Source organism: Dermochelys coriacea, chromosome 1 (assembly GCF_009764565.3).
Source record: "Dermochelys coriacea isolate rDerCor1 chromosome 1, rDerCor1.pri.v4, whole genome shotgun sequence".
NCBI lineage: Eukaryota > Metazoa > Chordata > Testudines > Dermochelyidae > Dermochelys > Dermochelys coriacea.
The window spans coordinates 21,457,791-21,477,049 of NC_050068.2; the positions used below are offsets into that span (position 1 = coordinate 21,457,791).

Below are 19,259 nucleotides of genomic sequence, written 5' to 3' on the forward strand. Positions count from 1 at the left end.
TGTATCTACCTCTCCCCCCAGCTTAGTGTCATCCACAAACTTGGTGAAGGTGCAATCCATCCCATCATCCAAGTAATTATTCTGGGGAATGAGATGAGGCTGACCAATCTGTAGTTCCCTGGATTCTACTTCTTCCATTTTTTAAAGATGGGCACTATATTTGCCTTTTTCCAATTGTCCAGTACCTCCCCTGATCACCACAAGTTTTTAAAGATAATGGCCAATGGCTCTGCAATCACATCAGCAAACTCCCTCAGATCATGCAGATCTCCTTCTCTGGCCTATCTCAAAAGCATTAACAGATGCTAATCTCAATTATAAAGACATACAGTAATCAAAAGCGTATTCTTTAGGATGGTCTTCACATGATTCTGCCTGAAAAAGGCAGTAGTTGACCAGATCTTAAAAGTACAAATTAGCAACATAACTAAAAAGCGTACCAACTCAAAAAAAAAAGAAGTAAACTGTAATAATAATGTATTATTTCATATATTAAATAGAGACACTATTGTGTTAATTTCTGGGCACACTTTACATAGATTAAATCATTTATAATTTTTTTAAATAATAAAGCATATATCCTTGAAAATCCCATAGGATCTAATCAGCTATTTAACCTCTTTAAAATGTCCATCCCTAGACATTATATGTGCCTTTACAGACCAAGAGCCAAATTTAGTGATGAGTCTAATTTGCAGGATAACTTGTCACAAACGTAGTATAAAGTGTCCTCTGGGTTCGCACAGGTGTAACTGACTAGCTCGGTCAGTGGAACCCAGCAAACAATTCTGTTGATAACTACACAAGCAGGAATAGCATCCAACTCACATTCTGAGCTGCCCTGGCTATGCAGGGACTACACCAGGGAGTGGATATAAGGCCATGTCATTTTTACAGTCACTTTTCAGAGTAGATGTGACACAGAAAGAGACACAGTTACTTGCTAATGTACTGGGAAATCCTCATATCTCATTAATGACACCAAAGAGTACACAAGAAGTATCTGAATTACCGAAAGATAAAGTTCATTTAGAAGAAAGCATGTAGTGTGAACAACAGACTCCTGCTTCTGGTGTGCCCTCTATTCTTCTTTGGATTAGGCTTAGATACTTTGCTTCCTGGAAATTAAAAGATAACTATATTCGTGCTAGCCTACTTGGCACTTAATGAAAATGAAATTAGTTAACAAAAGGTCAAGGACATTGCTCAAACCGCTCAGGGGACCTCAGTACAGTGCACGTGCAATTCTTCTGACAGACTCATTTTTTACTATTAGTCTGCCATTCCAAGCATAAAGAAAAGGAGTACTTGTGGCACCTTTGTTAGAGACTAACAAATTTATTTGAGCATAAATTTTCATGAGCTACAGCTCACTTCATCGGATGCATTCAGTGGAAAATACAGTGGGAGATTTATATACACAGAGAACATGAAACAATGGGTGTTACCATACACACTGTAACCAGAGTGAACACTTAAGGTGAGCTATTACCAGCAGGAGTGCGGGGTGGAGGGGGGAGGGGGGAACCTCTTGTAGTGATAATCAAGATGGGCCATTTCCAGTAGTTGACAAGGATATCTGAGGAACAGTGGGGGGTGGGGTGGATAAACATGGGGAAATAGTTTTACTTTGTGTAATGACCCATCCACTTCCAGTCTCTTTTCAAGCCTAAGTTAATTGTATCCAGTTTGCAAATTAATTCCAATTCAGCAGTCTCTCATTTTAGTCTGTTTTTGAAGTTTTTTTGTTGAAGTATTGCCACTTTTAGGTCTGTAATCGAGTGACCAGAGAGATTGAAGTGTTCTCAATGTGTGGTCCCTTCTCCCCACCCAAAAAATAAAAGAAGTGAATATATAAGTGGCTAGGTAGAAGCCAAACGGGGGAGAAGGAGAGATGGGTAAACATAATAATAGGAAACAAGGCTGATTAAAAATTAACTGCAGTAAAATTAACTGAGTCTGGTCAGGATGCATAAACTCTGCCATTCTCCCAGCTAAACAATAACCCGAGGAAGGAGCTAGCTTCATGGGAGGTAAGGTCACATGCCTTTCTCCAATATGCCGCACAGAGTGATCCAATCTATGCTTGTGACTGGGCTTTGGAGCAGGGCAGTTGGCACTGGTATTATATTCAGCTGCTTCCTCATCACTGGTTTCACTCTAGTCTGCTCAGCGATGATGAACGCATATTTGATTCTAACATGCCTCTCATCCATTCAGCCTGCCTAATTCACATGACCTGTATGAAGGACCACAAGATTTTACTCTTTCTTCTTTCCCAAATCTTCTCTCAGAAGATGGTTAGTCTCAGGCCCAGGAGACAGGAGACCTATCCTCCATTTTTGTCACCAATACAGGCTTCTCTGTGCCTCAATTCCATGATCTGTGAAATGGGGATAATAAAGCTAATCTGCCTCACAAGAGCATTTTTCATCCCCATGTCTGAGAGAGTCTGTCCCTTTGTACTTACACTTTCTTTCTGCTTCCGTTCATAAAAGTACTCTCCGAATAAACTGTGAAGCTAAACTTTTTTGCCTGCATTTGGTTAGTTATCACACGAGCCATCCAAGATATACTGTTATCACTTAATATCTGTTAAGCCTGGACGATGTTCTTGGAACTGTACAAGACCTGAAAGGAAGACAGTCCTGGCCCTGAAGAGCTTCCTGCCCAGTAGACTAAATGCAAGAAGACGGGACACACTCCACGCCTGGCAGAGGAAACAACATTGGTTTATTGCTGATTTTTCTAAAAATAATGTTTGAGTGGTTCACTTCTCGTGGGAGTCCTGGAAAGAACATAGCAGATGTTTGCAAATAAGAATGTCCTTTTTCTGCTTTCATTTAATGAGATGCTGGTTTTCCAAAGACAAACTACTAACAACAATACCAGTTAGGTCATTGGCCTAGGATGTGAGGGAGCTGGGTTCAAGTCCCTGCTCCACCACAGACTTCCTTGGGCAAGTTACTTAGGCACACTGTGTCTTGGCTTCCCATCTGTAAAATTGGAATAAGAGCACTGCCCTGTCTCATGGGTGTTTGTGAGACTCCAGCCAGTGGGAAATGCAGAAGCCAAAGCAGGGACTGTTGTATTAGAGGAAGGGGGTAAAATAGGGCTATTCTCACCTCAGAGGGGAAAAAAACATGATCAAGTGAGAGAGGACTCTATTTCTATAGTATTAAACATTTTGATTTCAGCAATAGGCCTACGTGGTGCTTCTCAGAGGGTATGGTCCCTGGGTCGAGGACCTTACTGTCTAGCTATTAGAACATGAAGAAAGCAAAGTGCTTCACACATGAGCAATTAATGGAGCACCTTATCCTACCGCAGTAGAGGAAAGAAACTGAGATAACATGCCTGAGTCTCTAGGTAGCCACTCACCCACGAGAAGAGTGAGTGCTGACCACTACCAGATCAAAATGGCCATGCAAGGCCCCTGATCCTGCAAACACTTGTGCACATTCACAGACTCAGAGTTTAAGGAATCATTGGGTCATTCAGTCTGACCTCTGTATATCACAGACCATTAAATTTCACCATGTGCATAGTCCCATTTAAGTCAATGGAGTTGCACACAAAGGCACTGCTCTTCCTGCATACAGTGAATTGTAGGACTGGAACCCAAATTACGAACAAGGCAGAGAATTATGGTGTATTAAAAAGTCTTAAAATTGTGCTATGTGTCTTTAACTTCTCAGGGGGTTTCTCTGACCTGTGTGTAGGCAAGCAGGGGGTTCTGTATGGAAACATGCAATCAGAGTAATCTTGCAGCCAGCCAGCCTAAAGTAAGGTGGGGAGAGTTGTGCCTCTCTCTTTTTTTTAAGGAGCAGCCTGCTTTGTTTCTCTCTGTTTTGTGGTTCTTGGGCGATATTGTTCTGGAGTCTAAGAATTAAAGTAGTGTAACATTGCAGCCTTCCAGCAGAGTATTTTATGCTTGTATCTAACTTCTCAATGTATCTGCCATAAGCATAACGTGAAGAATCAGTGTTCTATTTTTCTCTTTTGAATACAGAGATGGTGCTCAGGTATGACTGCAATGAGGGCCTTATAGTAGACGAAAACTAATTGAACATATCAGCTATCAGCAGAGCAATATGCGTTACAGAAAATAAATGAATACACCTAAACAATTTTGGCTAAGGGCAGACTGAAATACACCACAATTCAGTGCTACTGTCCAAAAAAGAAGATTGATTCTACAGATCAAACTGCTGACATACAAGAGGCAAATTTCTACATTCACCATTTGACAATTAAAGACAGAATGTTGAAATCCTGGCCCAATTAAGTCAATAGATGTTTTGACTTCAGCAGGACCAGGATTTTGCACAGAGGAGGTAAGAAATCTGTGCAAAGCCGTTACTTAAAAAATTATGGGCCAGATCCCTGGCTACATCTGAGGACTACACAGTGGAGCTCAGAAATGGGCTACAAAGGTGGCTTTAAGTGACTTTTGTTTCTCTGATTCTGGGCTGACTGTGCACCAAGCCTGGTTCCTTACAGTATATTCCTGGCTGCCAACAACAGCAATAGCAGCTGGGGCTTAGCAGGGCATCAGTGATGCCCAAGCCACACCTCCTATCCTGGCCATTGCATAGTGGTGAACTACTTCATCCCTTTTCCTAGCTTTATGGGACTGGCGGATCACCTTCAGGGAATTTGGGGTCATTTTGTGCTGGTGATGCAGTGCAGAGCAGCTACAACACAGCCAAGGCTCTGGGCCTTTACGCTTCCAAAATCAAACATGAAACTGACACATTAAGTAAGCTGTAGCTCACAAAAGCTTATGCTCAAATAAATTTGTTAGTCTCTAAGGTGCCACAAGTACTCCTTTTCTTTTTTGCGAATACAGACTAACACAGCTGCTACTCTGAAACCTGTTATTATGCAGCTTGGGTCTCCAGAGGCTTCTCAGTCAGCCACACCCTCTTATTATTATGATTATTCTTTTGTAATCACTGTGGTAACAGGATTAGATGCTCTGAAATAAACTTAAAAACTGTTTGGCTCTTTTTGGAAAGCTAGAGTTTGTAACATGCCTCTGGGATATTGTTTTTGGAGACATTATGTTTTAATATGCACATATTTGTCTAAATATTGTATAATCATACATCAAACTGGATAAAATCAACATGGTAACTCAGTGATTTTTAGAAGTTTGTTTACATGTAGACGGAAGACTTTTTGTCAATAGTCAGATTTTTTTTTATAAATTCAGGGAAATAATAGTGTACAGGTACTAATGAAAAACAAATAATACAATCCAAAGCAAGAGTGATTCTTATTATATTCTATTCAGAGATTTATAGGAGAAAACCCTACTGTCTGTATATGATAAGCTTTATCCTGAAATAATCCATTTGTGGGAGAGGAAACAGGGCTGCCTTCACTCGTCATGTAAACATTTCTAAAGCTGTCATCACATACTTCAGATGGGAAAACTAGAATTTAATATCAGACCCAGAAAATGCAGTTTCAAAAGTTCACGATAAAGAGCCCCATATGTTTAAACATCCAGGATCCTGAGGGACTGAAAGTAGATATGCAGCAAAGAGCATTTAAAATACTGTTTATGAATAAGTAAAGACAATTAAAAAAAACCAGATTCTCAATACTAATTAGTGCACAAGTATTTCTGATGGATACCTCGATCCTGCAACCTCTTTGGCATGGGCAGACTCCTTGAACATCCCTGGAGCCCCCCATTCACTACTTTGGAGTTCTGTGAAGGGGAGAACCCATGGCAGGATCGGGGCCTCTGTCACAATTTTTTGATCCAGTTGATAGTTTGCCACATAATTATCAGATTTTTTTTTTTTTAAAAAATCACCCTAGTATAAGTACATAAATAAATGAGCCTTTTCCCCTTTTCAGAAATGGAGGGGTGAGTGGCAGGGGCCGAGGGTGACAAACATCACGCAGAATGCTTGTGAAGCAGCTGGGAATCCAGAGGGATGGACTGGATGCTCTAATTCCATCTCTAATTCCATTCTAAACTCTGATTAAGGAGAGGTAATGAGCAACGGAGGTAGCGGCTGTGTCTGATCACAATTAGTTGCACTTATTCGAGCCTAATCACTCTCATGGGCAGGCTCTGCTTCTAAGCAGAAAAGCTTTAACCCAAGTGCTCTCATGTATCCTTTGCCAATCCCAATGGAATGCTTCACATTATGATATTCAACAGTACAGGCCCCTCTGGGGTTTCAAGACTCAATTGAAGGCTTTATCCAGCCTTAATTTTCAGCAATTGTCATATTTTTAAGTATAATCCTGGGAATGACCCTTGCATTTTAGAGGGCTGCATGAGGATTGAGCCACAGAGCTCCTATTAAAGTCAATGTATGGTTAAAATCTGTGCAACTTCCGAAGATTTAAGGCCTTGATTTTTACATATTTGGAGGAACTGCAGCTCCCACTGGTTCACCAGTGCTGACGTGTGAAAAATAAGGCCGATAGAGGCTAGTCTGTTGTATGATGTAAATACATAGGTGTGGATGGATCAGAGCCATGCTGCTGGCAAGACCAGAGATGCTGAGAGATCCGATCCACCATCCAATCAATTTGCAGGTCCAGACTAGACTCATTATACCCTGCCCACGCTTGACGAGCAGAATGAGCCACAGGTTCAAGCTCAGGGATAGAAGGCTGAGTTCATTCCTATTCTTGTTCTGCAGGTGAGACCCCCAATCCCAGCCCTCACAGCATGACGGACACCTGGCAATTGAGAATTAGAGAGGGGAAAAGTGTACCAGTTTACCAGCATTGAGCACTGCAAAGGGAGGCAGACAGTGCTACCTATGGCCTGTCTTAAGCAGCAGTATCAAAACTGGACTTCATCTATTATAACTATCAGCACACCCTTTATTTCATTTTACAGGCTCACGCAAAGGTTAAGGCGAGATCAAGGGGGAAGTTCAGTTAAATCCTAGCCTGATTGTGTTTCCTTCTCATGCTATGAAAACTCCACTGAGACCCACACCTACACTTTTCAAATGCACTGCAGGCAGCCCCAAGGATAAAGGAAGAACTTGGAAAAAGTGTGACACAGAGAACAAAAAAAGGAAAGTAAAATATTTGTACAGTATCAGGGCAATTTGCCTTCAACTAAATGAAGTCTAATCTGGCACATCCTGTCCTTGCTAGGTGGACACTTTTATTAAATATCCCTATCTCTATTTTAAATTGCACTTATCACACAAACATTAACGGTAACATTTTCAAATGTTTCGTGCCTAAGACGTGCCTGGCTTGCTGTATCGTACGCTTAGCAGTTTACCCTCAGGGCTCTGCTTATCAGGCATAAGACATAAAATGTTTGGAATTATCCATATTGAGGATAAAACATGACCTCTGTTCATCCCACTCATAGAATTATAGTAGGAAAAGACCTACTAGGGCCTAGCTACTAGCCACTGGCTGGCAAAAAAACGCTCCCTCCACTTTGTTTTCTAATGTTTTGTCTGGTCTATTTAAAAAAGCCTCCCCAAACCCTGGTGCACCCACCACTTCCTTTGGGAGACTGTTCCACCGCCTAACAGATCTCACCCGTAGAAAGTTTTTCATGATAAGCAATTTATCTTTTCCCTTTCTCTTTCATCCCATTACTGCTTGTTATACACCTGGGCACCAACCTAGATATTTCTTCCCCCTCCTTGGTTCTTCCCACTGTAACTCCTCCTTATAGCGAGATGCACAAACGTACATCAGGGCTAAATTAACAGCTCTGATTCTCCTTCCTGAAAGGCTCCTGCACCTCAACCTATGGCATCTCTTTTCTATTTTCAGTTTCTCTATCAGCCCTCCTCCCACTACTCCTCCTTCCTGTCTCTGCCCAAATTCTTTACTAACAAACCTGATGCCATCTGACAAGAGCTCTGCTCCCTTCTGTGGCTTCTCTACCCCTCTTCTCCCTGTCCAAAGCCCTCATGCCTTCATTCCAGTCACAGAGAAATCTCTCCCACTACACACCTCATACCCCACTTGTTCCGCCTCCTTGACTGCATCCCCTTCTAGCCTGATACATATCCACCTTCCTTTCTCAGCTGGCACCTTTCCCTTAGCCTGAAAACGCATTCCCTTGCATCCCCTATCCCTGATCAACCCTCACTTGATCTCCTCAAGCTCCTCCTCTGAGCCTACCTAATTAGAAACTGCATAGGGAATTCCACTAGCCTAATTTCAGAACAACTGGCCTAATTTCAAAGCTGACACCTGGGTGAAATCCTGGCCTTCTTCAAGTCAACAGGAGTTTTGCCATTGACTTCATTGGGGCTGGGATTTCACCCCTGTGTTAGGCAGTTACTTGTGATCTCAAATGTCATGGGGTCCACATTCTGCTCCAGAGAGACTAGCGGGTGAGAGAGGAGGATGAAGAAAAGCAGAGAGCTGGAAACCAATAACTGCAATACATTATACACTATGTATCAGCCATCCATGTAGGCCTGCTTGACTTTGAGGGAGCATGTGGAAGGTTCCTGAACCTAAGACACAGCACAGACTTCCCTTAGCTAGAAAAACTCTTGAAGATATTGAGTTGCCTTGAAAAAGACCCTATGAATTTAAATTACAATGTGAGAGAGAAAGGATGTTGACTCTTACTTTCCCTGTCTCCCTCCTGGTTAACCCAGCTTCCTGCTCTGGGGCACCCAGGGTGTGTCTACACAGAGGGGTAAATCCGAAGCTTTTGGATGCGTGTTAGGTAATGCACGGTATGAGAGTAGGGTTGCCAGGTATCCAGTTTTCGACCAGAACGCCTGGTCAAAAACAGACCATTGCAGCTCCTGGAAGCAGCCCTCAGATTCTTGCGACCCTAGGCACAGGGGGGCTCCACGCGCTGCCCCTGCCCGAGTGCCGGGTCTGCAGCTCCCATTGGCCAGGAACCACAACCAATAGGTGCTGCGGGGATGGTGCCTGCGGGTATGAGGGCAGCGCGCAGCGCCGCGGAGCCTACCTGGCTTCCCATGCATCTAGGGGCCGCAGGGACCTGGTGGTCGCTTCCTAGAAGCTGCAGTAAATGCTGCTGGGACCCTGCACCCCCTCCTATACCACAACCCCCTGTCCCAGCCCTAAGCCCTCTCCTGCACCCCAAACCCCTCATCTCTGGCCCCAACCCAGAGCCCACACCCCTAGCTGGAGCCCCTCCTGCACCCCAAACCTCTCATCTCTGGCCCCACCCTAGGGCCCATACCCCCAGCCAGAGCCCTCACTCGCTGCATCTCACCACCTGACCCAGCCTGGAGCCCCCTCCTGTACCCCAAACCCCTCATCCTCAGCCCCACCCCAGAGCCCTCACAACTCGCCCTCACACCCAACCCCCTGCCCCAGCCCGGAGCCCTGTCCCACACTCTGAACCCCTCATTTCTGGCCCCGCCCAGAGCCCGCACTCCCAGCTGGAGCCCTCAATCCCCTCCGCACCTCAACCCCCTGCCCCAGCCTAATGAAAGTGAGCGTGGGGGAGAGTGAGTGATGGAGGGAGGGGGGATGGAGTGAGCGGGGGCAGGGCCTCTGGGAAGGGGCTGGGCATGGGCGGGCCGGGGTATTTGGTTTTGTGCTATTAGAAAGTTGGCCACCCTATATGGGAGTGACACCGATAGCATGCACATGGAATGCCTGTTTCAGTTCCAATTCACATCGTGGGAACATACAGAGGCAGTGTATTGTGAGTGAGGGCATAGTCTTCTTTGCAGGTATCTCATGGTCCTTTGATTCACCTCTGAGCAGAGTGCATGCTGGGATTGGTTTCACTATGAACTGTGGGAAGCCGGGTGGGTTTAAATTTAAAAAAAATCCAATGATTCTGCTGTCTCTGTGCCATGCTTTCTTTCTGGGCTGGTTTATACCATTTTCAAAATGTGCTCAGTCAGCACAAGTGCTGACTTTGTCATTTGCCATTTGCCTGGGTGGTGCTCGACCCCCCACTCCACCCCAGGCCTGCCCCCACTCCACCTCTTCCCCCAAGGCCTCCAGGACGGATTACTACAACTCAGTCACCTTTTCAAGCCATAGACAGTAACTCATTTGTGTATATATGTTTGCCTGCTTTAAATTTGTAATAACTCCCTCATTTCTTTTCTTAGGTAATAATCTTTAGTTTCTTTATTACAGGATGGGCTACAAGCATTATCTTTGGTGAGAGATTTAATGTACAAATTGACCTGGGGTAAGTAACTAGTCTCTTGAGACTGGAAGCCACCTGAATCTTTTGTGATCTTTGGTGTATAGCAACCAACTATCATTAAGTCCATCTTGTCTGGATGGTAAGAGAGACTGGAATGCCCAAAGGAACTATCTGAGACTCCATGGTAAGACTAGGAGTACTTGTGGCACCTTAGAGACTAACAAATTTATTAGAGCATAAGCTTTAGTGAGCTACAGCTCACTTCATCGGATGCATTTGGTGGTGTTTTTTTTCCAAATGCATCCGATGAAGTGAGCTGTAGCTCACGAAAGCTTATGCTCTAATAAATTTGTTAGTCTCTAAGGTGCCACAAGTACTCCTTTTCTTTTTGCGAATACAGACTAACACGGCTGCTACTCTGATAACTGTAGTCTGTAACCTATCATTTAAATCAGCTTCTGTATCAGATGACTGGAGGACAGCTAATGTGACGCCAATTTTTAAAAAGGGCTCCAGAGGTGATCCCTGCAATTACAGGCCTGTAAGCCTGACTTCAGTACCAGGCAAACTGGTTGAAACTATAATAAAGAACAATATTGTAGGTGAACATAATTTGTTGAGGAAGAGTCAACATAGTTTTAGTAAAGGGAAATCATGCCTCACCAATCTACTAGAATTCTTTGAGGGGGTCAACAAGCATGTGGACCAAGGGGATCCAGTGGATATAGTGTACTTAGATTTTCAGAAAACCTTTGACAAGGCCCCTCACCAAAGGCTCTTACGCAAAGTAAGCTGTCATGGGATAAGAGGGAAGGTGCTCTCATGGATTGGTAACTGGTTAAAAGATAGGAAACAAGGGGTAGGAATAAATGGTCAGTTTTCAGAATGGAGAGAGGTAAATAGTGGTGTCCCCCAAGGGTCTGTTCTGGGACCACTCCTATTCAACATATTCATAAATGATCTGGAAAAAGGGGTAAACAATGAGGTGGCAACATTTGCAGATGATACATAATTACTAAAGATAGTTAAGACCCTGGCAGACTGCAAAGAGCTACAAAAGGATCTCTCAAAACTGGGTGACTGGGCTACAAAATAGCAGATGAAATTTAATGTTGATAAATGCAAAGTAATGCACATTGGAAAGCATAATCCCAACTATACATATAAAATGATGGGGTCTAAATTAGCTGTTACCACTCAAGAAAGAGATCTTGGAGTCATTGTGGAAGGTTCTCTGAAAACATCCACTCAATGTGCAGCAGCAGTCAAAGAAGTGAACAGAATGCTGGGAATAATTAAGAAATAATTAAGAAAGGGATAGATAATAGGACAGAAAATATCATGTTGCCTCTATATAAATCCATGGTACGTACACATCTTGAATACTGCATGCAGATGTGGTCACCCCATCTCAAAAAAGATATATTGGAATTGCAAAAGGTTCAGAAAAGGGCAACAAAAATGATTAGGTGTATGGAACGGCTGCTGTATGAGGAAAGATTAATAAAACTGGGACTTTTCAGCTTGGAAAAGAGATGTCTAAGGGGAGATATGATTGAGGACTATAAAATCATGACTGGTGTACACAAAGTAGATAAGGAAGTGTTGTTTTCTGCTTCTCATAACACAAGAACTAGGGGTCACCAAATGAAATTAATAGGCAGCAGGTTTAAAACAAATAAAAGGAAGTATTTCTTCACACAACGCACAGTCAACCTGTGGAACTCTTTGCCTGAGGATGTTGTGAAGGCCAAGACTATAATAGGGTTCAAAAGAGAACTAGGTAAAATTCATGGAGTATAAGTCTATCAATGGCTATTAGCCAGGATGGGCAGGAATGATGTCCCAAACTCTGTTTTCAGAAGCTGGAAATGGTCAACAGGGCATAAATTACTTGATGATTACCTGTTCTGTTCATTCCCTCTGGGGCACCTGGCATTGGCCATTGTCCGAAGACAGGATATTGGGCTAGATGGACCTTTGATCTGACCCAGTATGGCTGTTCTTATGTTCTTATGTAGGTGCCATCAGGGGATGAAAAGACTGTAGGTGTGATAGACATGCATGTAGACTATTTGTGGTTTAAAATATTTTTTCTCCAGAATTCTTGGTTCTACTGCTAAAGGAACAATATTTTTGGGTTAATATGGCTGCCTGGTCACTATCTTCACCACTGGCCACATACTTGTGCAGGGAAGAACCACAGGTGCCTAAACACAGTCAGATCCACTGGGTAAGCACAGCTGACACACAGGGTATCTGTAGCCCAAGTCCTGATCTAGGAGTGGGAGAACTGCAAACTTCCACCCCAGGATAGATTACACTTGATGGGGTGCAGTCAGAAAGACCAGAAAAAGGACAGAGAAGCAGCTAGTCCTGTAACCATGACAATAGTATCTAGGAGACCAGGCAAGACTTAAACTTGCCTGTGATCCTGGAAAGTCTCATTCTTCTCAGATACCATTTCAGTTTGCTTGCACAGTTCAGCATAACTGTACTGCAAGTGGTAGAAACACAAATTCTTTTCAAGAGTTAAACCTTAATTCCTCTGCTCCCATCAAATTTTGAGGGTCCTGCTCCCAGTGATTTCAATTGAGAAGTATTGGCATGCTGCATTGAACCAAATATTCCCTCAATCCAACCCCTTTGCTTCACAAGTTCCTCCACAGGACAAAGTAATTTTTACTACCACACAATTATAATCAGATCTGAATAAGAACAACAACAAAAAATGAACGTTTCTCATGTGAATCTCATCACTTTAAATAATAAAATAGGAATTTTTCTTGTTGGAAGAATGACTGTGCAAATATGACTTGGGAAAACAACCTTTATCAAAGTAAAAACTGAAATTAGATTGCAGCTCGCAGTATATCAGTAGAGAAAGACTAAGTCAATCTAATTTTTAAGGGTAGACTGGGCCTGAGACTTTACATCTCGTCATGTGTAAGGGGCAGCACACCACACGTCCTTCTCTTGTTCCTCTGTGCTTCTGCAAGCAGTCTGTCAGCTAGGATGGGCAGCACAGATTACTTCACCTTCTTCACTGCATACTGGCTCAGCACAGCTGGCCAGTGAGTTTGGGGGACAGGAGGGAAATTAAGTCTCACCATACCCCTGGGTGGTGGGTGAAGCTTCCCCTTGGGGAGGTTAGTCCCTTGACCTGTCTCTTCTGACTGAGGCCCAGCCTCTTCCTGCCAAGGCCACACCCTGCTCTCTGCATTCAGGCCCCCCATCCTGTCCCTAATCTTACTCAAGGCCTCACTTCCTCAAGGTCTTCCTCATACAGTACCTTCTGAGTATGTCTACACCGCACCCGGGAGTGAACCTCCCAGCCAGGGTCCACAGACGTGTGGTAGCCGGGCTTGTGCTTGCACCTTAAAAATAGCCCTGCAGATTTTGCTTTGATGTTGAGGCTCCCCACAGGCTTCAGAGCCTGAGCGACAGCCCATGCTGCACTGTCTGTACAGTTATTTTCAGAGCAATAGTACAAGCCCTGTTAGCATGAGTCTGCAGAGCCAGGCTAGGAGAATCACTCTCAGATCCAATATAGACATGCCCACAGTGACCTTGGGCCAGTCACATAATGTCTGCCTCAGTTTCCCCACCTGCGATATAGGGGTCATACTCCTCATCCACCATCACTTGGGGTGCAGTGAAGGTGAAAATAGAAAGTGATATATATTATTATTATTATTATTATGCCACTCCTTTATTAGATGCTGATATTCTTGTAATACAAGTCTTTATAGTAAAGCCTATGTTTTTAGCCTCATGATGTATTGGAAGGATGGAAAAATAAGACACTTTATAGGAAATCTTCTCTATAGGAATCTTCACTATTGAACTTTCAGGAAAGTACTAAAACCTTCATAGCTAACAACTATAATTAGAGCATTAGCTAATCAAAATGATTTATTTTTTTAAAATCATGCAGAATATTTCCCCCTAAAAATGCACTTTGCTGTGCAATCCGTTGCAGGGCATATGAAACGACACAGGTTCTCCGAGTCACCAAGAGGTATTTAAAACCCAAATGTTCCTCAAAGGGCCGTGCTGTCAAAAGAACTTCAGTGCTATGGAGACAACAGAGGAGAGAAAGGAGGGCAGGGAGGAGAAGGGTGTGGCTTCAGAGTGACATTTGTGGCTAAATTACAGAGACTGTACAGTTCTGTTTCAGAACAAAACCACCCTCTGTTCACAGTTTACAGGAAGACAGCAGAGTTACTCCCAGCTACCCAGCTTGTCATTAAAAGCACAACAGCGCAGGCTGTTTGAAAGCCCATCTTTTGATCAAGAATCAAATTTTATTTTTGCTGAGCCGCCCACAGAAATATGGGTGCTCAATACAAAGGTACATTCACATCCAATTAAAGAAGGGAAAAAATAGTCAGTCTACTCACCGCGGTCTTCTGAAAGCTAGACCATACTGCTGACAGGCCAGGCCAACGGTGGGAGTATAAACTATGGGCATGAATCTCTCAATGTCCGAGGTCAGCACTCTGTAGAAAAGCTTCTCATTTCTGTCTTGCAGAGTCATAAGAATAATGTATCTAAAAAACAAAAACAAAAAAACCCAGATACACACATCAAAGAACCTGGGTGTGGACAATTCCACCAATGCTGTGCATGACTGATGAAGCTAATGGCATCTAGATTCATAACAGGTTTCAGAGTAGCAGCCATGTTAGTCTGTATTCGCAAAAAAGAAAAGGAGTACTTGTGGCACCTTAGAGACTAACAAATTTATTTGAGCATAAGCTTTCGTGAGCTACAGCTCACTTCATTGGATTCATTGTCCACCGAATGCATCCGATGAAGTGAGCTGTAGCTCACGAAAGCTTATGCTCAAATAAATTTGTTAGTCTCTAAGGTGCCACAAGTACTCCTTTTCTTTTTTTAGATTCATAACGTCTCACTTGCTAAGAACGCAGGACACTCCCACAAGAACCAAGTACTAGTCCGTGGATTCGCAGCTGAAGCCTGAGGTTTCAGAGGTACTCAGCATCCATACCCCCATTGCCTTCGACAGGAGAGGTGCATGTTCAGTACCTCTGAAAATTAGAACCTACAGTATGCTCAGGATCTTCTGGACTTGCAGCACAAACATCACTAAATGAGGAGGATCGGAAGAACTATGCTGAAGGCTTAGTTATGAGGGCCAGTGCTGGTATTAATCTATATCTGATTTAAATTTATCAAGTGGTCTGTGTGCTATACATATTTTAAGGACTACACATATGCAAACTGCAATAGATTCGTATTCCTAAAATTCTCCAATATATCCCCAATAAAATTTCCGCCCATCCACCTACAGTCTTCAACACACATCAGCTTTCAAACCTTACATACCCCAATCAGCCTATCCCCTTAGAAAGAGCCTGGGAAGATATTAGTGTTAAAAATGAAGGAGGATAGTTAAATTCCATACCAAAAAAAGAAGCACTAAAATAATAATAATTTTAAAAATGAGGTAATAAAAAAAAAAGTTAGGTCACCTCTGTAACCTTAACTTTGCCCACCTGTGCATATGCATCATGACACAGTATAGATGATCACATATTATTTTTTGTGTAGGATGTAGGATTCGCTGATGTGCTTGAGCTATGTCATAACATCTCCCCTATACTATCTTCTTTCCTGAAAATAATTCCTGGGCTGAGAATGAATTTATCTGAAAAGTGAAAGTTTGAAAAAATTCTAAGCAACTGGAAATGACCCACTTAGAATGGAAAAGTCCAAACTTATCCATACTATATGTTTAGGGCCTAGTCCTGCAAAGTATAGCATGTGGGCAAACTGCTGGGCTCCTCATAGTCATTGCAGTCTGCCTGCAAGCTATACAATGCAAGACTGGTGCTTAAGTCTATGATAAAGATGGGCCAATGCAGCAGAAGTGCTAAGCCAGAGAGCAGGGTACAATTTGTCTGAATTTCTCAGTCACCAGGGCAGCAACAATGATGTAAAAGCAAAACACACAGCCACTGGGGAAAGGACGCACCTAACATTTTCCCACAGTAACTCTTATGAGTAAGGATATGATTTTGTCACGGAGGTCACAGATTCCGTGATTTTAACGGACCTCTGTGACTTCTTCAGCTTCAGTCCCACCAGCAGCAGTAACGGGGCTGGAAGAACTGTCAGCCCCTGCCACAGCAGTCAGGCTCGAGCTGTCAGTCGCCCCCAGACAGGTCGTGGGCTTTTGTGAATTTTGCTTATTGCCCATGACGTGTCTGTGACTTTTACTAAAAATAATCATGACAAAATCTTAACCTTACTTATGAGCTATACTGAAAGTGATGGTGGGTTAGGAACAGGAGGAGAAGCAAATATTTACCACTGCATAGGATTTTTACATTTCTCTTATTTGCTGGCAGGTTCTTTTTGTTCTTCCATCAGGCATTTTTCTGAACATGCTGATAGATAGATAGAGTTAAGTGAACCCACTATGTTAGTGATCATGTTGTGTGTAGTGTCATATCAACCTTGGAAGACAACTGGAGTGAATAGAGGAGACAATGGGCAGGCTAGAATAGACACAACTGGCAAACTGTTAGTTAACAGAGTATCCTTAGGTGCAAGAACAGACCTAAGAGTGGCTATCCTTCAACAAAAAAGCTTCAAAAACAGACTCCAACGAGAGACTGCTGAATTGGAATTAATTTGCAAACTGGATACAATTAACTTAGGCTTGAATAGAGACTGGGAATGGATGAGTCATTACACAAAGTAAAACTATTTCCCCATGTTTCAGAGTAGCAGCCGTGTTAGTCTGTATTCGCAAAAAGAAAAGGAGTAGTCTCTAAGGTGCCACAAGTACTCCTTTTCTTTTTGCGAATACAGACTAACACGGCTGCTACTCTGAAACCTGTCATTATGCAAGGCACTGAATTTAGCCGTATAGAGTGGAATAATCTCTAAGGTGCCACAAGTACTCCTTTTCTATTTCCCCATGGTATTTCTCCCCCCCACCCCACCCCCCACTGTTCCTCTGATATTCTTGTTAACTGCTGGAATTAGCCTACCTTGCTTGTCACCATGAAAGGTTTTCCTCCTTTCCCCCCCCTGCTGCTGGTGATGGCTTATCTTAAGTGATCACTCTCCTTACAGTGTGTATGATAAACCCATTGTTTCATGTTCTCTGTGTGTGTGTATATAAATCTCTCCTCTGTTTTTTCCACCAAATGCATCCGATGAAGTGAGCTGTAGCTCACGAAAGCTTATGCTCTAATAAATTTGTTAGTCTCTAAGGTGCCACAAGTACTCCTTTTCTTTTTGCGAATACAGACTAACACGGCTGCTACTCTGAAACCAATGATTCTGAAGAAGGGCTCTGAGCTTGTAAGGCTTAAAACTGGGGATCCTCACATCTCCATGCGGGTTGTAAAGACCACAGTCCCAGCCAAAAATTGAAAATGGAGAAGACTTTTTCAACATACTTGTCTAGATCACTGGATTTGGTCTCGTAGCTTTTCATGACACGGAGAACTTGAACATCTTGGCTCAAGAAGCATGGAGGAAGCAAACCATGAATTCCAAGTTGTAGCCTCTCTTCAAGTGTAAATGCCATCCCCTAGGAAGCAAAGGTGAAGGCATATTTAAATAACGGAATATATCATAGTGTGCTCTTACCACCACAGTGACCCCTCTTCAGAATAATCTGCAGAGGAGCCTATTTTAGTAAAAAAATATCATCCAAGGAACTTGCAAAAGATGTCCTTCTACATTAAATGCTAAATATCGACTAAACTGTAATTCTGCACACATTTATTATGGCAAATAAATAGGTTAGTACAACTGAAAATAAAAAGAAGTAGACACTGGTATAGAAATAAAAATAGAAACTTTAATACGGGAGGACCTGAGGTGAGCTCTTCCTCAGTTGGCACACTCCTCTGAAGGAGCTAACATCGGACAGAGTTGAATCTAGGATACGGGACTGGATAGACCATTTCTCTGTTGTAATAGCACCTCTGACCCCTGTTTATGCAGTATTGCACTCCAGATGGATATGCAAAAAACGCATTATAAAACAATGGAAAGAGACTAAGATCTTCTGAGAGCAGTCCAAAAAATATTTCCCCAAAAAGCGTGCCTGATATTGCCCAACTACAACAGGAAGAAAAGTGTATTTTTCTCCTTTGTACTTTTGACATTTGTTCTCCAAACCTGTGAGGCTTCTGAAATAATAGAGAATAAAATCAACATTGGACACCAGCTCTAAGCCAGTCCTGGGCTTTACAATGAAAATATTGTGGCACAGCAGGGAAAAGGCTCACAGCTATTACAAATGTCAAAGTTTAGCTACAATGGATGGCAAAGAAAGAGACAGTCACAAGTTCAAGCCATCTATTTCCTACAAATACAGGGAAGTAAACAGGCCAGCAGAAATTTCAGCATTAAAGCAAGGCTTGAAAAACTCACATGCCCAGAGTGATCCATTTGGAAGGACTTATTAAGGTTTGGGAGCAAAGCAGCTTTCATCCCCAGAGGGAAAGGAACAAATCTAGAAACAAAGAAATCCAGTGGCTGCTGCTCCTTTAGAAGCAAACTGGGTATAGTTACTGGCATAGCTATGTCTATTAGGAGTGTGATTTTTTTTAAATCAATATAGTTATGCCAGTAAAAACCCTAGCGTAGACACAATTATACCTGTATAATGTGCTTTATACCAGTATAGCTTATTTTGCTTCACTGAACTAGAATATGCTATACTGATATAGGAACTTTTATACTGGAATAATTGCGTCTACACTAGGGTTTGTTTGTTTGTTTGGGGTTTTTTCATTTGTTTTGTTTTTTGCTGCTTTAACTATAGTTAGAGCAGTAAAAGTTTGCAATGTAGGGAAGGCCCCAGTCACACAAGGAGGAGTCTATGGCAAAGCTGGGAATAAAACCCAGGCTGCCAATCCTCTGGGAGCATTGCTCCAGTAAGGTTATTAGAAGGCCTAAAAGTAGGTCTGTGCAAAGAACCCCTTCGTAAAACGGTTCTATGCACCGAGTTAATAAATCACAGAATAAACTTGGAAACAGACAACGTCCCAGATCAAAAGCTTTGATTCACTGAGGTTTTTTGTTTTGTTTTTGAGATTCAAGAGTTCTGCCTAAAAGCCGTATTGCATGGGTCATTTTTCTTATGTTG

General features: G+C 42.7%; 1 protein-coding gene across 2 annotated transcripts in view; it reads right to left on the reverse strand.

Moving 5' to 3' along the window:
* ME3 (malic enzyme 3) overlaps positions 1-19,259 on the reverse strand; it is a 180,344-nt gene that overhangs the window by 70,619 nt on the left and 90,466 nt on the right. For both annotated transcript variants that reach the window (XM_038383493.2, XM_043504131.1), the window contains exons 2-3: positions 17,557-17,690; positions 14,521-14,670 (exon numbers count right to left, since the gene is read on the reverse strand). In XM_038383493.2, the coding sequence (XP_038239421.1) occupies positions 14,521-14,670; positions 17,557-17,690 (284 nt within the window). The remainder of the gene's footprint in view (positions 1-14,520; positions 14,671-17,556; positions 17,691-19,259) is intronic.